Source organism: Dromaius novaehollandiae, chromosome 2 (genome assembly GCF_036370855.1).
Source record: "Dromaius novaehollandiae isolate bDroNov1 chromosome 2, bDroNov1.hap1, whole genome shotgun sequence".
NCBI classification, from domain to species: domain Eukaryota; kingdom Metazoa; phylum Chordata; class Aves; order Casuariiformes; family Dromaiidae; genus Dromaius; species Dromaius novaehollandiae.
The window spans coordinates 56425775-56446548 of record NC_088099.1 but is presented as its reverse complement, the minus strand read 5'-3'; the positions used below and the strand labels follow the sequence as shown (position 1 = coordinate 56446548).

Below are 20774 nucleotides of genomic sequence, written 5' to 3'. Positions count from 1 at the left end.
AGAAATGAAATAATGTGGGTATGCCTAATCATAAATACGGTCTACAGTGCTTCAAAGGCTTAATCATGTGGTCTTCTTTGTGCCCCAGAAAGCCTCACAGAAGCTTGTGAGACTAACTTTGGCAATTAAAAATCTTTTCAGAACAGAGTCTTTTTTCATCTTGCTCTTAAAACATCTGATGTTGGATACTGGACCACATGGACCACTCGTCTCTTCAGATTTGCAAGTTCTGCCTTCATCAAAAGCAGAATTATGGGACAGGAGTTTTTTGTGTTTTGGCCTTAGGTGTTGCTGGTATCTCAGGGACCACACTTGTGTTCTGGCATGATCCCTCTCCTCCTCACCTAGCATGTTTTCAGCTTGCACCAATGTTGCTGTCTTCAACAATGTCAGATGCCTGAGATTAACTGATATGCATCCTCAGATAATATGTTTGACAAACTGCTCTTCTCTTGTATTAGGAGTCAGTGGATTGAGTGAGATGAAACGTGTCAAACACACTGAAAATTACTACTAAAAGGCAACAACAAAAAAAGCCTGATAACTGTACTGACAAAGGGTTATGCAGGACTGATTCACGGGATGTTAATTCCAAATGCTTCCCCATCTTTCTTTTCTTCTAGACTGTCTGCAATTTATTAATATAATTATTGCTTCAACTGACATCTTGTGGATTAAGGACTTGTAGCTATGGAGAAAGCTGTACAAACATATTTAGTTAAGTAACAAATCACAAACCTTTCAAAGGTCAAGAAAACCTGCTGCCCCCATTTTGAGGTCTTCTAATAAACATCAAGCTTAGAGCAGAAATGGTAAGAAGTTTTGGCTTGTGCAAGGGTTACCCTGAGTAGGGGAAGTGTAACCTAATTTACAGGTAGGAGGGATTTAATTGCTTGATGCTTCAGAGGTGATGCACGAGTGTAGAAAAGAAACATAAATAATGTTTTAAAGCCTCTCTCACTGGGAAGAAATTCAAGTCTTAGCATGCAACATTTCTGAGGCTATTCAAGGCTGGTGGAATTTCTGAAAGAGCATGAAACAGTAAGTAGAGGCCTCTTCTTGCAGAATTTCTTTTTACTGTGTATGTCTCCCCAGTCAGTTTTTTTTTTCTTTGCTATCTCACATTGTGTAGTATTAAACACTTCTTTATAGTATTTTAATCAAAATGGCAGAAAACCAGAAGTCATTAGGTCATCCCTGCTACCTTGAAAATTCAAAGGGAAGTTGTTTCAGTTGTGGTATAATTGCCCTTGGGCCTATTAAAGTTACAGCACTTCCCTGCCTCTCCAGCAAGTGCGTGGCTTGCTTGAAGTTAAGTCAATGGCCAGTTGGTGTTGCTGATACCTCATCAAATTGCAAACAAATGTGTTGGAGGTTTATAGTGTCTTGACATGGTTTTGAAAGGGTTTAATTGGTAACAAGAAAAGCAGCTTTTCTAATGAAAAGCAGCTGTTGTTGTGCACTAAATGCTGTTGCTAGAAATGATGTAGAGCCCACTATGTGTTCTGAGAGATAATGCAGCATCCTTCAGTGGGGAAGGTAACTTTTAGCATTTGTTTGTATAATGAAGAAGTTAGTCTGAATGGAACTTTGCATGAGAGTTATAAGACTAAGATGATATAAGTGTCACTTATTTTGACAGGCTACTTAAAATTCCCTGTTTATTACTTTAACTACATCATTTTAGTTGTCAGTGTCAGACTATGAAAGACTTAGTAGTAAAATGAAATGAAGCAACAGAATTTAGAATTAAGATCTGGGTAGCTCTGTGTTACTATTTGCAGGGTGTCAGTGTGCCTGTTAACAAATTGGATGCTGAAATCCCATGTTTCGTACAAGACTATGCTTGGTGCTCTGACTGTGTGCTGTGAACACAGGCCCCAAAATGGAAGGTAAATATTAAGGTTTTGATACAAGTGAGTGTCTATCCAGGGGACAGCCTTAATTCTGTTTGGTGAGACCTCCCACCCAAACAGGTGGTGCAGTCCTATAGCTTATGTGCTTTCTGGAGAATAACTGTGGGGGGAGGGGAACAAACCTCCCAACACATTTGAAATAACTGTTAAGAAATAATTTACACTTGCTTTTCTGTGCCTTCCAGTTGCTTAGTCCCTGAAAAGAGTAGGTGCTGCTAGATTGCTCTTTTACTTTTTGCTAAAGTTTGAGCAAGCATGGATTCTTGGCCATCATGGATGTCCCTGCCCTATGAGGAACTTGCTGATTTGGCCAGGTGATGGTGATTGGCACGAGGCATGTGTTCAGTCATGAGCCACTTCCTTTTCCCAGTCGTCTCAGAAGCATATTGTGCCACATCTGTCTCATACCCACCCTAAATGCTCTTTGCTGATATACGGCTGGACCACTGGGCCAAGTGGCTCTAGTGTTTCTATTATAGCAGTGAAACAGCTAGTAGGTAGCAGTGGTAAAGTCTTTTATCAGAGGAAAGACTTGTAACACAGATGTTTTCTAAATCCTAACAGCTTTTAAAAGCATAGGGAGGATATGGAAAGGTTTTTTTTCCTAAGAATCTAGTATACTGCTGATTCTTAGAGCTGTTTTCCTCTTTGTTAAATGGCATCTTATATCTGGATGCCATTTTCCTGGGGCAGGAACTTGCGTGCACACACACCAAATAACAACAGTTAACTTGTCAGAATTATTCAGAGTTCTGGCATTAATAAAATGTTATTCGCATTAGAAAATGTTCTCCTAGTTAGAAAGTCCAAAGCAAGTGAATTCTGGAGGACATTGTCTTTTATATAAGATGACATTAATGATAAAGCTACAGCCCTTTGTTTCCATTAACAATAAAAATGCTGCACTATTAAAAATGTAGAATGACATAAAAGTAACATAATATGATAAACAAAACATGAAGGCAAAACTAAGTCTTTTTCCCCATGGGGGTAAGATATTGTTGATAATGAACTTTGTAAATTCCATACTTTAGAAGGGGATCTTCATTAGATTTATTAGAAGACATGACGGTGTATAGTGGTTTTGTTGGATTTCTGATGGGATGCTAGATGTGGACAGTCCAAATTTGACTATTGTCTTGGGTGTTAATACCCTAAGAGTGGCTTTTAACTGAGGTAGCTACTTCCAAGCTGATTGTCTCCACCTGTGATGCTGCTTTAGGAAGCTAGTTCCACTTAGTGCTCTGTGATGCAGAGAAATAAAAGTGTAAGAAATTTCAGAAATTGGTGTTTTTGTGTTGGAAGGTTCCGAAATGTAAATTTTGAACTGGCTGATGGCTGAAGTCTAGTTGCTGCAGGCCTTGGCAGTATTTTTTTTGTTTGTTTTAAATCTACACTAAATAAAGCTGGTTATAAGCAAGAATGTCTGCATTTTGCTGGTGTTGAAATAGAGCGTCTTTATATGTAAATGCATTGGGCAAGATATACAGGATCAATTCATCTCCCCATTTAGCTTTCTCTACCTTACTGTCACAGCGGGGATACAGCATATGATATGCCATTTACAGTAAGTTACAGTGCACTTCATGATTCATAGTTTCCACTTATGTGAGTGCTCTCTAACCTCCTCCACCTCAATCTTTCTGATTTGCAAATGTTGGTTAGGATCCTGTTAAGAATGAGAAACCTAAAGTTGATCATTGGGGATCTCTCTGCCGGGTTTTCTGAGACTTTTTCAAGTGATACAGTTGCAAAGTAAGGAAATTCTAGCGTTGGTGTCCAAAGCAAAGAAAATGCTTTCAGTAAGCAGAAAGCATTTATTCTCACATATGGCTCTTATTTGATGCTAGGCTATACAGGTATTGTTAGATAGATGGTTACATGGAAAATGGCACTTCAGTTTTAGCTTTTGGCTGAACTTCGGCTTTGATCACCCAGTATAATATGCCAAGAATATGACTAGTTATGTCGTATTCAGCCAGGAAAGAGAGTATTTTTGCTTTGTCTGATTCAGTCAGCTGGACAGACACTGATTTAAGTGGCCAGTGGATTGAGACCATCTTCTATAGTAGAATGGTTGACAGACTAAACTTAAAAACAAAAGAAAAACAAAGAAAAAAACCTCTAGTCCAGTTTTTTATTGCAGGAGCTGATAAAAGGAGGAAAACTATGTGTTTGTGGAGAAAATAATGGCTTTGTAATAGAATGTATGAAGAAGCAGGGATCCTAGGCTCCATGTGGTCATGTCTTCTCTCCTGTGTTAGGTCAGGCAGGGTGGTAATCATGGCTATTGCGAAAACTTTCCTGGAAATGATGCTGGAAAAACAATGAATGACTCCTGAGAAGACTAGTCAAGAGCCTCATTGCTTGTTTAAAAGCTGTCTGGTCAAAGTGCCAATAAAATAATCTCTAAAAAGAAAACCTGTCCTGACAAGAGTGTGCACTATTTGCACCTGCATGGCCTCTTTCATCACTCACTTCAGTGAATAATGGTTTATCAAGAAATAGAGAAAAATCTCATACTTCCCCCTCTTGAGGGTGGAATACTACAAAATCCTGTTGAATATATTAATGACATGAGCATTGTTACTCTATAACAACAACCTATGAAATTGCCCCAGTAAGATTCATCCTCGGAAGTTTAGGTGTGTTTTTTGGATTGTTCTCCAAAGCCTGATTTGTAGTTCAGTAGCCTGTATGGAAAGTTAGTGTCCCAAGATGAAGTTGCCATGCTTAGTGTGTTTGGGGAGCAGTCCAGAAATCAAAGCAGTTAGAGAAATCGGTGAAGTGAGCCTCTAGATTTCATCGGATAGTCTTTTCCCACTCTGTATTGGATCTCCTGAGGTGCATGGGTACAGTCACAGCCTTCAGCCCCCAACTATTCTTCAGCCTTCCCCAGAGATAGGTGATGGGGAATATTGCTTCATATCCTCAGGTGCCTTTGATATACAAATAGCAACAGAGAAGTAGAGGCAGGTTTAGCAGATTCCCTGTCTGAAGCCTGTGGTTGCAGAATGAATAGAGAAGGTGAAGTGGGGAGAAGAGGAAAAGAGAGCAGGTTTTTTTTTTTTTTTTATGGCACAGAGCTCTTGGAAGGATATATCCTTAACACACCGGTGTTCTAACAGATAAGAGATTCTACTCTGGATCTGTGAGAAATTAGCCAACAGTTAAGCTCTGCTCGGAAATGGTGCAGGCTTTCGATATAGATTAGTTTTAAATTAGTAGTTCTATCACTCCTAGCAAGCATTCAGATTATCTAGCAACTACTCCAGCTTTAGGCAGATTCCGTGTTAATTTTTTTTCTTTGGCTTTTTTTTTTTCTTAGCCCCTGTAGTTGACCAACAAGATTAAGGGATTCACTGATGTGAAAAATACTGAAATCACTGTAGGCTTTTGTCTTTCTCACTTTCTCAGAACATATATGAGAGATTCCTTGTCCTCATATTCCCTTAGATTTAGACAGGCTTTTGAGATTTTTTTCTTTTTTTGTAAATAAGGTCTGCCTTCCAGCAGATGAAATAAAAGTTAATGTTGTTATTTTTCCATGTCCCAGACCTTGTCACTCTCCCCAGCTTTTCTCCCTCCCTTTTTTTTCTAACCAGTATGATCTCCTGTTTTTCATTTGGAAAGTGACAGATTCAGGAGTGTTATAGGAAAAGCACTGGAGCAGGAATCCTCATTTATCCAAATTTAACTACCAGTACTGTTGAACAAAACCTCTTTGCTGTGGATATTAGTACATTTCCATCAAATGAATATTTAAGTGTTGTAAATTCAACATGTATTATTTCTATTTCAGGGAATGGTGAGCAGCTTATTCTGTAACTTTGAAAGCTGCTTTTTCAGTTTAAACCTTTGTGTTACTATATTGTTCCTCAAGTTTGCATTAGTACACACACAGCCGTATACGTACTTTTCAACTGAAGTTAAAATGTAAATCATGAGACACATCATAATTTGCTCTTCTGAGTTGCTTTTCCCTCTGCTGTGTCAGTAAAACTCCACAACTATGCAAAATATGCATGTCAGTGCAGCACTGCAATGTAATATCTGAGGCATATAAAGTGCATTGATTCAATTTCTTCCCTTTAAAAAAAAAATTCTGAAAACAAGAGGTCTCTGGGCATCAGTATCCTGAACTCAAAGGAGATGGGACATACAATACATAATATATGTGTGCTTAGCCGTTGCTTTCTTTCTTTTTTTTTTTTTTTTTTTTTTTTTTTAATATCGAGAGAATATTCAACTGTTTGCTTCATTTGTTGTCATCTCCTATAACTTCTTAAAGTAAGAAGTCCTTAGAAAATAGAAAACTCCTTTTCTGGCAAGTTAGTAAAATTGGGCTTTCTTCTAGAAGTGTTAAGGTTGTCATTCCTCATTAGAAAAGGCACCCTTGGTGCTGTTATTCTGTACTGCTCCTGGATACTCAATACTTGCTTAAGGGTGTGGGGGGTTTTTTGCCGTTTTTTAAAAGTATCTTAAAGACATTGTCTGTTTCTCATAATTTATTGCTGGTGATGTGTGTAAAACTTTTTTAATTTATTCAAGTAAAAGCTAAAGAGTTGGAGCTGTGTTCAGAGCAAGTGCCTCATCCAATGCAGAGCAAGGTTTATATTCTCAAAAGACCTTTGTTTAATGTCACGACAGTAGATGAGGCAGTTCCTGTTTATAAATTGGTGTTTTGTGCTTGCAGACCTCCACCATGGTGGAAGCAATACAAACAGAAAAATGACAGTCCTTGTTCTGGTGTGTTAACTTTTTAAGTGGGTTGATTAGTTGTACTGCTGTACATTGAAGGAAGTTGCACATACTTGTTTATATGAAAGTTGTGGAGATGGAAGTGTGTGAATAAATGAAGAGTAGGCACTTGTGGGAGATAAATTGGTTTTATTTTTATTTTTTATTCGGGTTGCAATGCAAACGCTGTATGCCTGTACTATGGAGAGCAACTATATAGTGGTTGGGTAAATCTAGAATGATAATTACATAATGTAGCAGAAAAAAGCTATGGATAATTTTTGTCTTTAGATATATATATATATATGGTATCATATATATATATGATACCAAACCTTCAGTTAGACTATTTTTGGGTTAATTCAGGAAAAGTTTAGGAAAATTGTCCTTACAGAATGGATGAAAGTACTGCTTAAGTGGGTTGTATTAGTGTTGGGAACCTTTTGAAGTAAAATGAGCTTTGCTGTAAGTATGATCAAACATTGCTTTGCTTTTCACACTCCTAATGTGTGTGCTGCTTGCCTGCTAACCATGGCTAAAAGGCATGAAGTCACAGGCAGCTATTAAAACGTTTAGATTCCTAGCTTGTAAATATTGCATTTTTCACAGACTTGGAGTGAAATCCAGTCTTATGTTTCTTGTTCATTCCAGTTCATACCCATTGGGATGCAGCATTTGTGAAAGAATCAATTATCCATTTGTTAGTCAGAGAAGCTTTACAAATTATACATTAGCAGATTGATTTCTCAGGTTCACCATTGGGGGACTGGTAGTATAAGGTGGGTTGATGATGAGTGTCAGGGGAGAAGGAGTTGCCACAAAGAACACAATTAAAGGAAGCTTTCTGAGTGGCCGTGAATTTACTTCTAATTGAAGAGCTGACATAATCCATACTAAATGCATTTATTTCAAGTGTTTTACATGAGGTAATTGATTATCATATAAGGTGCATTGGTTGGTAGATGCTTCCTGCCCCCCTTTCCTTTAAATTTAGGATTTTGCAAAAGCCTGTATTTAGATCTATATGTGCAAGATGCCTGCTAGCTTTTTCCTTCTCCCTAAACTTTTCTTTTTCCCATTAAGGTAACATTTTTTTTGTTCTATAATGTCAGCTTGACATTATTGATTTTGAACAGTCAAACTTACTTATGTCGTCCAGAATTCCAAACATATCTCCATCAGAAATAAAACTGCAGCTAATGGAAATTCAGCTGAATGCATTTTTTTCCCTTCTTTACTAGAACTTCTACACTTTATAAAATTCTGATGCTGTTCTCAGATTAATCATTTCAGTATATTTCCCTCCCTAACTAGCAGGATACTCCTTATTGCTAGATTTGAACTATGTTGCTTTTTAAATATTGTGTTAATATTATTTATGCAGTACTGTAAGTATCCTTGTGACTACAAAGTTGCGTGTTCTTTGGTTGACCTAAATCTAGAGGCCCTGAATGAATTAAAAAAAAGAAAAAATACCCAGTGTAGTGCTAATTAAATAATTAAGTAATTTTCTTGACACTTTATGTGAAGAGGTCACGTTTTTATGGTGTAGGGTTTGAGATTAGATTGTCTTTATTCATTGAGTAATAGCTATGGAATAATAGGTTCCAAATTTTAGATTTGTATTTTGACCTCAGAGTGCCGTTACAACTTTTATTTTTGAATAAGATGCCTGTAACTCTGGAGGTTTTTTAAATTTTATTTTAAGTATCTTTAAAACAATCAACTGACCAAACTGCAGAGCGTATCCTGGTCACAAGCATATAGAGTGATCAGTCCTCAGACTGGTGAGGTGGTGACTGCACATGTCCTCTCTGATCTTGAGCAATTTTATGTTTTGTCAACCTGTGGCTGTTGCAGGAAGGGACTTAATTTTCTGTGCTCAAGAAAAAAGGCAAAAAAAGAAAAGCGCAAAAACTATTGTAGGTGTCATCTGGAATAAGGTTTAGGAAAAACAAGGGAAGACAGTTGTGACTCCATGGCTGAACTGATAGCACTTAATAGAGAAAAAAAACAGACAAATAAAACAACAGAAGAAAACAGAAATAAAGCAGGGGAGGGGAGCCCTCAAAATTATCTGTGCTCCTATTTTCTGAAATCCCTAAATTATCCACAAGCTGTTGACAAGATATGAATAAGGCTAAATTTGAAACAGTAAATAGCTTTGACTGGCACAGCAGCATATGTATAAAATAATTGATATTAAAAGGTGGGTTGGAGCTGATTCTGGAAGAAACACTTTGTTTCAGATAACATACATACCAATATTTTCTATGGTCTTTGAATTTCCTGGATAGTTTTAGATACAGATCTTGGATGTTACTCAGGGGAGTATAACTTTGGAAATGGTTGGCTTGACTGTTACTCAGCTCTGAACAAGAAGCTCCTGGCATGAGATATTCCTCTCTTTGTTAGAATTCCCTCCCCCCCCCCCCCCCCCCCCCCCCCCAAGAAAAAGTGTTTAATATTCAGACATGACTGTTTTGAAGTTCTGGATTTGTCATCACTTCCTGAGCTCCATGGCCTTCAGAAGAGCCTTCTAGTAGCCAGCAATGCAAACTGAACTTGAGCTTTGGAGGAGGAAAAAAAATTACTCGATAGTTGCTTTGCTTTGCATACATCATCCAGAATTTTTTTTTAAATGCCCCCTTCCCCCCCCCCCCCCCCCCCCAATACATCCTTCTTGTGTAGTTTTGCTAGGCACCGTTTGGTTACCCCGAGCACCTTTACGCATTTTGTCTCCAAAACATGCCATTCTTCCAGACATCAGCAGATAGAGAAATCCCATTGTCCTACTCTTCACCTTCCCCTTGTATGCCAAGATAACCTACGTAACCTATTTTGCCCACCTCCTGCGCCTCATTTTATGAGGCTCAAACTTTGTCAAAGCCATTTACCAGCAAAGTTGGAAGAGCATGGTCTGGAGCTTTGGGCTGTCGGTGCTCCGGCGTGCTCCATTTTGTTTCTGTCCAGCTGAGGCTTTGCTGTGGTGGAGAGCCTCAGAAAAGTCCGGTGCGCAGGAACGCTGCTGGGCACGCCGTTGCGGGCCCGTGTGCACTGATGGCAGATGCAGGCTCCGGACAGATGAGAAGAATGTGGCCAATTGAGTGTTGTAACTTAACGTACGACCGTATGTCGTGGTGACGCTGTTCAGGATGGACTTTTGCCATTCCAGTTGCAGAGTAATACAGAAAGAGAAGAACCTTTGTGAGAAAGTTGTGACGATAGCAGCTTGGATACCACCCAGGACAAAAAAGATGCCACTTTCATGATGAACTCAGTCAAGCCTTCTGTGCTTGTCCTTTCAAAAGGCTGGAGGTGTTTGCTATTGTAGAGGGAATGGTGGAGACATGCAGGCTTTCTTTGCTACCAGCCCCCCGCCTCCTGAGACAAACTCTGCTCTTGCACTTTGATGAAAAAACAGAAGTTTAGAAAGGCAGGTAAGGTAAGGCAGGAATTAAAGTACATGGTGGCAATTTTTATGAAGCTTCCAGAAAGTGAGATTGACAACTGACAGTTTCTCGCCATGTCCTGCACCCCCCAACCCTGGGATTAGCCAGCCGTGTGCAGTGTTTAGCAATCACAGTTTCCATGAGGGCTCTGACCATGCCAGCAGGCTGATGAGCCTGAGCCGTACTCTTCAGCTGGCGTTGCCCAAATGTGTTGGCGTCTAGTCATGCTGGAAGAGGGCAAACTTTCCTGTAGGGAAAAGAAAATGATGGATTACTGTCCCTGTTAGATTGATTACTCACCAGTTGAGCTATAAGGAATACTGCAAAAGTTTAGATAGTAAAATAGAGTGTGGTGCAGGGGTGCATGTTCAGGGTGGCCTGTGCTCCAGGTGGTCACAGAAGAGGTCCTAAATAGGTGAGATTCTTGTACTTCTCTGCTGTTGAAATGAGACATTTCTCCTGTATTTCGTTATGTGCCTCACATTAGCATTTATCAGGAGTCAGGGCAGCTATTGCAGAGTGAATGAGGTGGTCCCATGAGCAAGCACAGGTGAGGTCAGCAGATGAAGATGGACTGTGATGCTGGGGTTGTCAAAGATTGACTGGCTGCCTTCACTGTCGGTGATGTGCTCGTTTCTGATCTCAGAACACAGCGAGTCAGCATATCTCCTCTGTGGCTAACTAAAATTTCTCCAGAGCATGTGAATCAAGGCAAGATGGTTTGACTGCTTCCTCAGCAGTGTGCTGTTTGGCAGACTGACCACGCAGCGGGAGAACCATTTGGCAATGGGCGGTAATTGCAATACTTGCACGCAGTGTTTTGCAGTAAGCCAATGGGAGACCAAGGGTGATGATGCCTCCTGTGTGTACGGAAGCAGGAAAGCAAAAAGATTTGCTGCATCCTATTCCCAGTGCATCAGGCAAACTACTGCAGTGCAGGATGTGGTTGTTCAATGGTGATTAGAAAAAATAATTGTAGTAATTGAAAAAGTGATTAGGGCAGGGTTTTTTTTTCCAAGGTGAAGATGAAGAAAACTGAATTTTCCCAAGTTAGATATTTCTTGGAAATCTGACAGCCTTTAGAAAGCTCTTCCCCATAGAAAACCTCAGTTTCTCCTGTAGGTTGTTCGTCTGGACAGTGTTTTATAAAACTTTTATGGTGGTGTAATTCCAACTGTGATAGCATATATAAGGACGTGTGATATTTTAGATGTGGTTTTGTAACATCTAATGTGACCTCACAACACCAGCACTGTTCCAGTGACACTTCCTTTTCACAGGAATGTGTGATGGAACTCTTCTCGTGCTCAGAATCATATAATTGATATGTATTTTGTGGTGCAGTCCATTCAAAAATCTTACGAGAGTTTAAAATGTTGTTCTTATATATGTAAAACAGATTTACTTGGGTGAAGATCCTTCAATGATGCTTGAAATGATGAGGTGTCTGTTACAGAAAATGAAATCAGGATCATGACAGTTAAGGTTCTTGGTACTTGAATATAATTGGGTGGGTTTTTATTCATGGGAGAATATGCATAGCATCACTCAAATAGTTTTTAAGTTAGTCCTCACTGTTTAATGTAAGGATAGACATTTAGGTTAAAGTAAACAGTGACAGATGCTATATAATCCTGTAGGTTAGAACCAAAAGAATATCTTAAATGGATGAGGAAAACTAAAATTTATTAAACTGGTGCAGCCTTGAGGCTTATCTCGATATTTGTCTAAGAATGACTACACCTATGTTACACTATGATATTTTCTATACTAGCATCTGTAAACACTGTTAGAGGCAAAAATGAAGGCTAGAAAAGGGATTTGCTGGAAGAAATAATTACCAGTCTCACCATCAGACCAAACCAGCAGAATTTTCAGTTATTTTTGATGCCTCCATGGGTAGCATGTTTTATGCTGCATTTTGATAGTGGGAGAGGTTCCTAATGAATAGCTGTGGTACGCAGGGTCAAATTCTTGAGTTTTAGGAGCATGGCACTTCATAATGGCTCCAAATCCTTCAAGCAAGTTGCTGGAAAAATTGTCCAGTTTCTGGCTTAGGCAAAAGGCTGGAAATAAGGCTGTGTTTTGGCATTATTATAGAAATACCTATGCTATGATTTTTGGATTCATGCAACTAAAGATTGTGTAGCTTTTAATACATAGATCTCAAGACTGAGGGGATTAACGCATACAATTGTTGATTTAACTTTAAAAGCTTGCATTTTTTTTTCTTTTTTGTAGAGCCCAGTGAAGATAAATCAGATCAGCCTGGATGAAAGTGGAGAACACATGGGTGTATGCTCAGAAGATGGCAAGGTACAACTAAATAATTTATATGTTTAATGAGGGGGGAAGTAGTCCTCAGTATTCAACTTCAGATAATGGTGATACCTGTGGAGCTAATTCCTACACTTAACACCATTTTGACCATCCATTTTGGGGACTGGGCTCACCTTTGGATACTCAAAATTTAAGTCAAGTATATTTTACACAAATGTGCCATAAGAAAAGTAATTACAAGAATGTCAATAATGTAACTGGTATTAAGCTGATTAACAGCTGTGGCAGGAGGACATGTCACCTTAATCATTACTGCTGTGCCAGTTATACTTCAGTGACTAGTCTGCTGTTCCAGCAAGACAGTAGTTTAATGCTTTTCTGCTATAAATCCACAAAATTGGATTTTGTGGGCATGATTTCTGTGGGCTGGTGGTTTTCATTTTTACACACGTTATGAATGTTTCTCTTGAATTATAGAATCTTTTGATAAGCAATCATAGTTTATCAGAAGAATAAAGTGTCTTACAACAGCCACATTAAATAAATGTAAAATCAATATATGTACAGTTTCCTAAAAAACTGGGACCTACTTCCTTGACTGAGGACATACATCATTTGTGCAGTGTATAACTAACAATTATCAGTGCTGCTCTGAAATGTTGAGCTGTGACATTTAGTGGTTTTGGTGATTGATTTTCCACTTATAAGAATGTCTTTTTTGTTTTTAAGTCGATGGTAGTCTTTTCTAATGTTGGTTTGTGATGAACAAATTCTAATGCACAGGGTGTATTTAAGCTTATTTTTGAATATAATGCTCATAGACAAACACAGTACAGTAAAAATGGTTTAAATCATTTCTCAGTATACATCTGACTTGCTGAGTAGAAAATTTTTTACAGAGTAGACTTGGGGGGAGGCTGGGTGTTGGTGATCCTAATGTATCTATTCCATTCAATGAAAGTTCTATAAATTAAAACTAAAACTGGATCTTGCAGTAGGCAAAATGGGAAAACAGCCCCTTTAGACTGTATGCATTTGCTATTTCCTTCCAAGATAAGGTGGCATTTTTTTTTCCTCAACAGGCAGAGAGCCAGTTTATGTTTCCAAGCCTTTTGTTTCTCAAAGATATCTTGATGTCAGTATCTTGACACAGTAATTGGGATACTAGTGCCTATCAAAGTGGGTTGTAGAATTTTACGGCCTGTGAGAAATGCAGCAAGAGTAACGTAATTGTCTAAGCAAGATAAGGGAAGGATCAGTAATTGTGTAAGGTAATAAAAAATGTTGAGCTAGCATTGTTGGTCTGGATGTTTGAAGGGGGTGGGGGGGACAAGTGCTTTTTATGCTGCTCAGATGTGACTGGATTACTGGCTTGAAATATATACATTGCAGTGAGACTGCAAGCCACACACATTTTTCATACAATAAGTTAATGTTAAAAATTCATATTGATTTTAGGAATGTGCGAAAAGGCATAATCTTTACTCTGGTGTGACTGTATTTGAAAAGGACATAACACTATTACTTTAAATGACAAATTCTGTCTTTAATTAGTGAAGTAGCTACTGTGGGTCCAGTAGGTGACCTTAACAAAGCAGTCTAAACTTTTTTTCCCCAAACAAGAGCTAATTCTGATGTTTCTGATACAGGACTGGGGATTCAAGGCTGGATGGAGAATCACAAGTACAATATTAATCATACTTTCTTCTCTTAAAGTCTAGGGACATTGCTGCCTCACCATATTTTACACTGAAAAGTGCATCTGGAGATTTGAAAGATCTGGGTGTTTTAGAAGTTAGACTTTTCCCCTTGACCCAGAAAGGTGTGTGTCTCTGAAAGAATCCAGGCAAAAAATGGGTGAAAACAAATATTTGTATGTTGTGCTACTGCATAAGAATGGCAGAAAATCCTGGCCAGACAATGTAGCACTTCCAGGTTCTGAGTGGTAACTTCACACCCCATGTGTCTGCTTACTTGCTCCAATGGCAGTTTTTGTGTTGTAAAAAAATTAAAACAGTTGTACAAGTGGTTGCAGGGTTATCACTCACTCAGATAAATAGCTAGAAATAGTGACTCCCTCCCCCCCAAAGTGAAACAGTTTAGTTTTGTTAAATAAGTTTCAAACAAAAAAGGATATAATAAAAAAGCCTGTGAATTTTGAGCCAAATAGGTTTATACAGTGTTTTCTATGAATTAATGAAGGTGTATCCTCTAGACCACTGTAAAAATTTGTATATTTTGCCATATCAGAATGTATCCAATATGAGGAAGATGGAAACAATTTGTCTCCTTGAAGGAAGCCTTTATGATGAGAACTACCTTGCTCATATCTATTCTTCTGTATTGTTTTTTTTATCTTTTTCTTTTCCTACACTCAAAGTAGAATTGGACTAGCTATATGGACTGAGAGGGCATAGAAGTCAATGAACACAGCGAAATTCTCTAACCCTTTTCTTGTCAGGCAGTGTCCAGACCTAATGTCAGCCTGGTACCTGTGTATCATACTTGGCCAGCTAGTGTCTTGTCAACCACTTGCAGCTTTACTGCAAAGTCGGTTCTTGGAAGATGTTCCTTGACAATGGACTCTGCAGCTGGTCACCATCTGCATTAAAGGAACAGTCAAAAAGTCAAAAACTCCACCACCACTTTGGTGTCTTCAACTGTAACTGGACAGGGGTGGCCCACTGGCTGGGGAAAATGGCTAGATGTTGAAATATTAAGGTATGAGAGGAGATGCTGGTGCTAGAAAAGACTAGCACATTTGCAGCTTCAGAATTGAGATTTTTTTAAAATTATTATTTAGGTTTGTTTTTGCATTTGTGCCTACTTGTAGACTGTGAGGAAATACCTGGGTCTGACTCTCAATTCCACTAAAGCACTATTAAATCATTACATAATAGTAATATAAGTTGCACCGTTATTGGCTTGTAACTTTTTCTACAAAAAGAAATATATATTTTCTACAAAAAGAAATATTATTTTGAAAACAGATTTGTTCTTATGTATTTTAGTGTCACATTTCATGCCTGTAATAACATTTATTAAGAATATCCATGAAGTACTGAATTCCATACATTTCAAAAAATGTGACTCTTGGATAGAATGTATTTGTCTTCCCGAGGTTTTGATCACCAAAAATTCGGCTGCCTCTTTCACATGTGGAAGCAAAGAAACAACGTCTAGATGCACTGAATTGGTTGGATACTGGATAATTAAAATTGGAGAGAACTGACAAAATGGAGAAAACTGACAAAAAGACTCCCGTCATGAAATCCTTTTCCAGCTACCCAAAAACATCATGATCTGAGTGGAGATAGAAAGTAGAAATGGATAAATCCAATACAGCTTTGTAATATCAAAAGAATCACTTTCTCTCTGTAGAATAAAAGACATTAAGAAGTAATAAACTGTTATGGTGTCTCTAGAGTAAACATGATAACATGTATTTTATGCTTAGTTGTTTTTCCTCTTCTGTTAACTGGCTCCATTTTGTTTCCAGACTCTTAAAGAAACATCATTTTGCTATACCCCATGCTATATTATGAAAATGTTGAAAGAACTGTTGCTAATGTTAATTTTGATTAATTGGTTTTAATTTGAGAGGCAATTTTTTGTTGTTTTTGAGCAGGTTGATTTTATGGATCATAGAGAGTCTTGTGTTTTAACCACACTTACTTTTCTTTCTTCCTCCTTTCTTACCTCTGTGTCTTATTTTTAGTCTGTTGCATTGGGTGTACTGTGCCAATTGATGAAAACAAAAACCCAGAAAACAAAATCCTCTAGACATCAGCCCAAAGGTTTTCTAGGCTTGCAGCCAGGCTGAACTCAAATATAACCCTTTGGTTGGCTTACATAATCACAGCTTTGCGATGTTTCTCACTGTCTCCAAATATTGATTTCCACCCCCTGCCCCCGCCAAAGCCTTTGGAGCAGTAGCTCAGCCCTGTTCAGTGCGTGCAGCACTATTTTTGAAGCACGTTGTTAGAGACTGTATATTCACTAATGAGTAACGGATAAAGTTGATAATGCTGCTTATTAAATTTATCCAGGAGACAAACTTGAAAGGGAGTTGAGGTGTTTTGAAAGGTTTCTTCACTTCACTGAGACTGCTGAGCTTTGAGCAGGATGGTTTAATTCCTCACTGAGATGTGGCTTCGTACACTTTGGGCGTTGGGGGGGAAGAGGGTTCATCTTGTAGCTTACCTGAGGTCTAATTTTTTGCACTGTCTCCTTGGCTCTCTGCAGGAATTCTGTAGGTTTTTGTCCAGTGATAGCAGAATTGATCTTTCCATAGAGACATTAAGTCTTATTCTGTGGCCTATTACTGGTACTTTCTGGCTTTGTTCTGCAGATCTTTGAGTGTGTCTTGTATTGTGTTTTGTTTTTCTTGAACATGGAGACCAGAATTTAGTGAAAGGATTACCTTTCCCAGAAAATAGGGCTGAATGATTAAATCTGTGTAAGAACTTTTGAAAACAAACTTGCTGCCAGATACATTTTTTCCTGGTGCACTCCATGGTGTACAGGGCCATCTTTTTCCCTCTCTTCTCCCCCCAGTAGTGTCCATTGCTGCTGGGCTGACTGTGTTCCAGGTGAGGATGCAACAACTTCTGAGAGTGGGTGGAAGTCTCTTAAAATCATGTTAAAAAGCAAGCCAGTTATTATTGTTTGTGGAAATCATAATTAGTAAATCTGTTACTAATTCATGGCCATAAATCTTTGGGAGAAAACTGTGGCCTTTTTTTACTCCTAAACTCTGGAGAAGCTGAGCTGTCACTATCTCATCTGAAAAACAGGAAAGGGAAGGTGATGTTTCACAAAGATACATGAGCCTAAAAGAGGACTGTGCTTGCAAAAAGCCTGAGAAGCACTATTCTAGGGTCTAAGAAGTCTAATGACATTTCTTACACTTCATACCTTATTACTACACTTCATACCTTATCACATCTTTTGTAATTAAAAAGAAGAAAGCATTTAAAAATCTGTTAATTCCCTTGACAGCTGAAACATACTTTATGTTGAACCTTCTTCAGGGGGATTAATTCTGGTAGAAAGATATTCTGATGGCCTATGGTTACAATTGCAATGCTGACTATTAAATGTACTGAAACATCAACATCGATGAGAAGGGAGGATTCTTCAAAGACAGACATTCCCAGTGGTCATGGAATAAAATAAAATAGCACTGAATGGATTTGGGAGGAGGGGAGGATGCCAAAGAAAATATGGGGCTTGATTTTCAAGCTAGTTTTGCTTTATTGTCACAATTTTTTTTTCCTATATAAAACATTATGCGCAGCTTCCTTGAAACGTCTCTGTATTGCTTGGGGAAAAAAAATCTTTCCAGTTCCTTCTCAGAAAGGAAAAGCTTTTAATTTACTTTCCCTGAATGTTCCTGTGTTGCTCATACCTTACTTAGATTAGTGTCTGTTAAACAGATCTGATGGGCCTAAAGCAAAGGAACTCTTAGTTCTTGCAGTGTTTGGGGAGGAAAAAAAAGTTAAATACTTTTGCACTGCTGAAGATATTTAAAGATCTACCATCCTAGAATCCAGAGAAGTTTCAATTAACTTCGAATTGTTAAACCTGACTTTTCTTTGTGAGGGAATTGCATTCACCTTTCAATTGTCAAGTGGTTATTAGGTAAATTCTTTCTTTCTTTTTCTTGTTTTTGTTTTAATACTTCTTTAGGTGCAGGTGTTTGGATTATATTCAGCAGAAGAGTTTCATGAAACATTTGACTGTCCTATTAAAGTAAGTCCTTGTTTTAATCTTTAGTAATTGTGTTGTTGCTGTCTTTAATAACGGAAAGGTTGCACTGAAACTAAATGAGAGGGAGGAATACTGCTTTGTTGTGATGTTATTCAAGTCACTAGAAAATAGTTATCTATCTCAATATAAACGCTTTTGATCTGGTTAGGTTGGAAGAAAGCTGATCCAGGTTTTGTAAAAAGAATTACTGAGTTTTCAAATACAAAAGGCAAAGTGAAAGAGAAACTGTCCTGTTTCAGCTGTTACCTGTCTCAACATATTTCTCTCTTTATAGATCTGTGATATAGATTCTGAGGGTTCTGCCAGCTCTGGGGTCAATATTTTGCAACCAATTCATATCAGTTACACCTATCCTGGGAAAAAGCAGTGGGCAGCAGTGCTCATGTACTCTGTGTGAGGGGAAAACTTCACTTCTGCTCTGCTAGAGATAAGTGAGTGGTCTTGTCTGGCTGTTAAAAAGCACTTCTAGTAGGCATATAGGAAGATCTAAGTTTTTTTTTTAACAAGAAACTTTTCTTGCAGGAGAAAAGGTGGTGTGCAGAAATTATTTAATTTTGCTGTTTGAGGTCTTCCATGCTGCTGCTGCTGTTGGGGAAAAGGAATAAGCTCATTAAGTTTTCACACATGTCAGAGGCAGCTCACTTGGCTCCTGCTGCCTTACTGCTGTTACAACTATGTCTCCGACACTTGACACGTCACACAAAGCCTTTTTTGGCTCTGTGATTCAACAAGCCATGCCCAGTTGATCAGTTAGGGTGTGAGGAAGGTAAAGAAGCTATTCCAAGCTGTGTGACAATACCTGAGATTGTCATGTGACAATACTGGAATACGTATTTTCTAGGCAGGTGCCAAGGAAAACTTACTCAATCCATGCTTGCTACCTACGGTCTCATACTGTACAGCCCTAATTCTGTTGCTTGCTGGGCTGTAGTTTTCTTGTGTAGCATGACCCTGAATGTCAGGCTCGTGTCCTACAATGTGGAGGTTTTTCTTTTTTTCTGGGAAAAGGCAGTGGGACTAAAAAATAAACTGAGATGTCTGAAAGAGTTGGGTTCTGCTTCAGAGGCAGAATTTGGTTGTAATATTTGATATTTGACAAAGGGTTATCTAGTTTAAAAATTGATGCAGTCCTCCCTGTGACAAGTGAAGTTGTATTTCAACCATAATCCTCTTTCTCCCCTCCACCCTCCACTTTATACTCAGATTGTTGCTGTTCATCCTCACTTTGTAAGATCTCACTTCAAGCAATTTGTAACGGGAGGAAAAAAGGTAAGCAGTCATAGTCTAATGAACTTAGTCTGTCTTTAACCAGCTTTTCAAAACAACTCAGAAAATGGTATCTATGATTTTAAACATGGAAGGAAAAAATTGTGTGTTTTCCCTTCTAATTATGCCTTGTATTCCAAAACATTCTCATTTATTAAAAATTAATTCCAGAGAAAATAGTGCATTTTCTATGTTTAAATAAAAGCTGTAAAAAAAAATAACAACAAAAAAAACAACAAAAAAACCCCCTGAGCTTGAGAATGAAATACTGTTGTCTTCATATTCTGGCAGAAGTCATTTGCATTTTCCTATGCCAGATTTTCTCCATCCTATTCAATTTGTTGAAGTGGGAACAGAAGCTAGACCTTAATGCAGATCTCTTACTATATATGGTTTTGTTTTGGTATTTTTTTTTTTGGCCTTACGTTGTTTGTTAATGTAAACAATCCCAGGTATCTGAATCAGATCTTGTTTGGTGTTTTTTAGTAATTCAGGGAAGCATGTTATTGCTGGTTCTGGGTAAAAAGTGCAAACTCTATTCTAAAGTCTGCTTGCCCAGGTAGCTGTATTTGTAGGACAAAACTTTTGGTTTGGGGCAGTTTGCTCTTTTAAACGTGCATTACTGTGTTGGTGTAGCGTGAGATTTCTGACTTCTAGAGTACTGACACTTCAAGGCCCTAAAAGTATCTTATGTCACACTTTATATTTTGACCAAAAATAAACAAAATTTGATTTGGAAGACTTTCTTGAATTCATGGAATTTCACTGTTGCCTTCTCTTATGAATTAAGGATGATCAATGCTCGCTTGTAGACTCACCAAACTGAATGCGCTGGATCTCCCTTACCAGCGTGTAAGAAGTACTGACTTCTAGTGCTGGATTCAACTTAATTCTCATTAACAGTTCCATGTGTTTTGAAGAATAGCTGTTTTTCAAAAGATAGTGTGTGTTTGACAGCTTTTGCTGGCTGGTCGGAGTTGGTGTTGTCCTTAAAATAATGCACAGTCAATGTATGTCTTTCTCAGCCACAAGTTTGTGAAGCTTTTTAGTACTGAAAAAAGTGGCATGGAAAGAGAAAAGGAAGGAATTAATAGAAGAGGGCTCCATCAGGTTGTAAAAGAACTTGGATTCACCTGATGCTGAACAGAGAAAAGCATCAGGGAGTTAACACATTCTCTTTGGTTATCTTTGATTACTTGACAGGTTGTTTTATATTCTGTCCTCTGAGGAATGGTATACTCATTCTTAATGCATTCTTTTTTTTTTCTTTTTTTTTTTTTTCTTGGCTGAGGAACTTTCCTTTTCAGGAAAACTTTAATTGACGTCTTAACATAAGGTATTTAGCATT

At 38.2% G+C, this 20774-nt stretch overlaps 1 protein-coding gene across 3 annotated transcripts in view; it reads left to right on the top strand.

Moving 5' to 3' along the window:
* VPS41 (VPS41 subunit of HOPS complex) overlaps window positions 1-20774 on the top strand; it is a 107676-nt gene that overhangs the window by 28654 nt on the left and 58248 nt on the right. For 2 of the 3 annotated variants that reach the window (XM_026121438.2, XM_064506588.1), the window contains exons 5-7: window positions 12350-12424; window positions 18080-18142; window positions 19364-19429. In XM_026121438.2, the coding sequence (XP_025977223.1) occupies window positions 12350-12424; window positions 18080-18142; window positions 19364-19429 (204 nt within the window). Of the gene's footprint in view, window positions 1-12349; window positions 12425-18079; window positions 18143-18457; window positions 18592-19363; window positions 19430-20774 lie in introns of those variants that run through there. The other variant, XM_064506590.1, reaches the window with a different exon arrangement.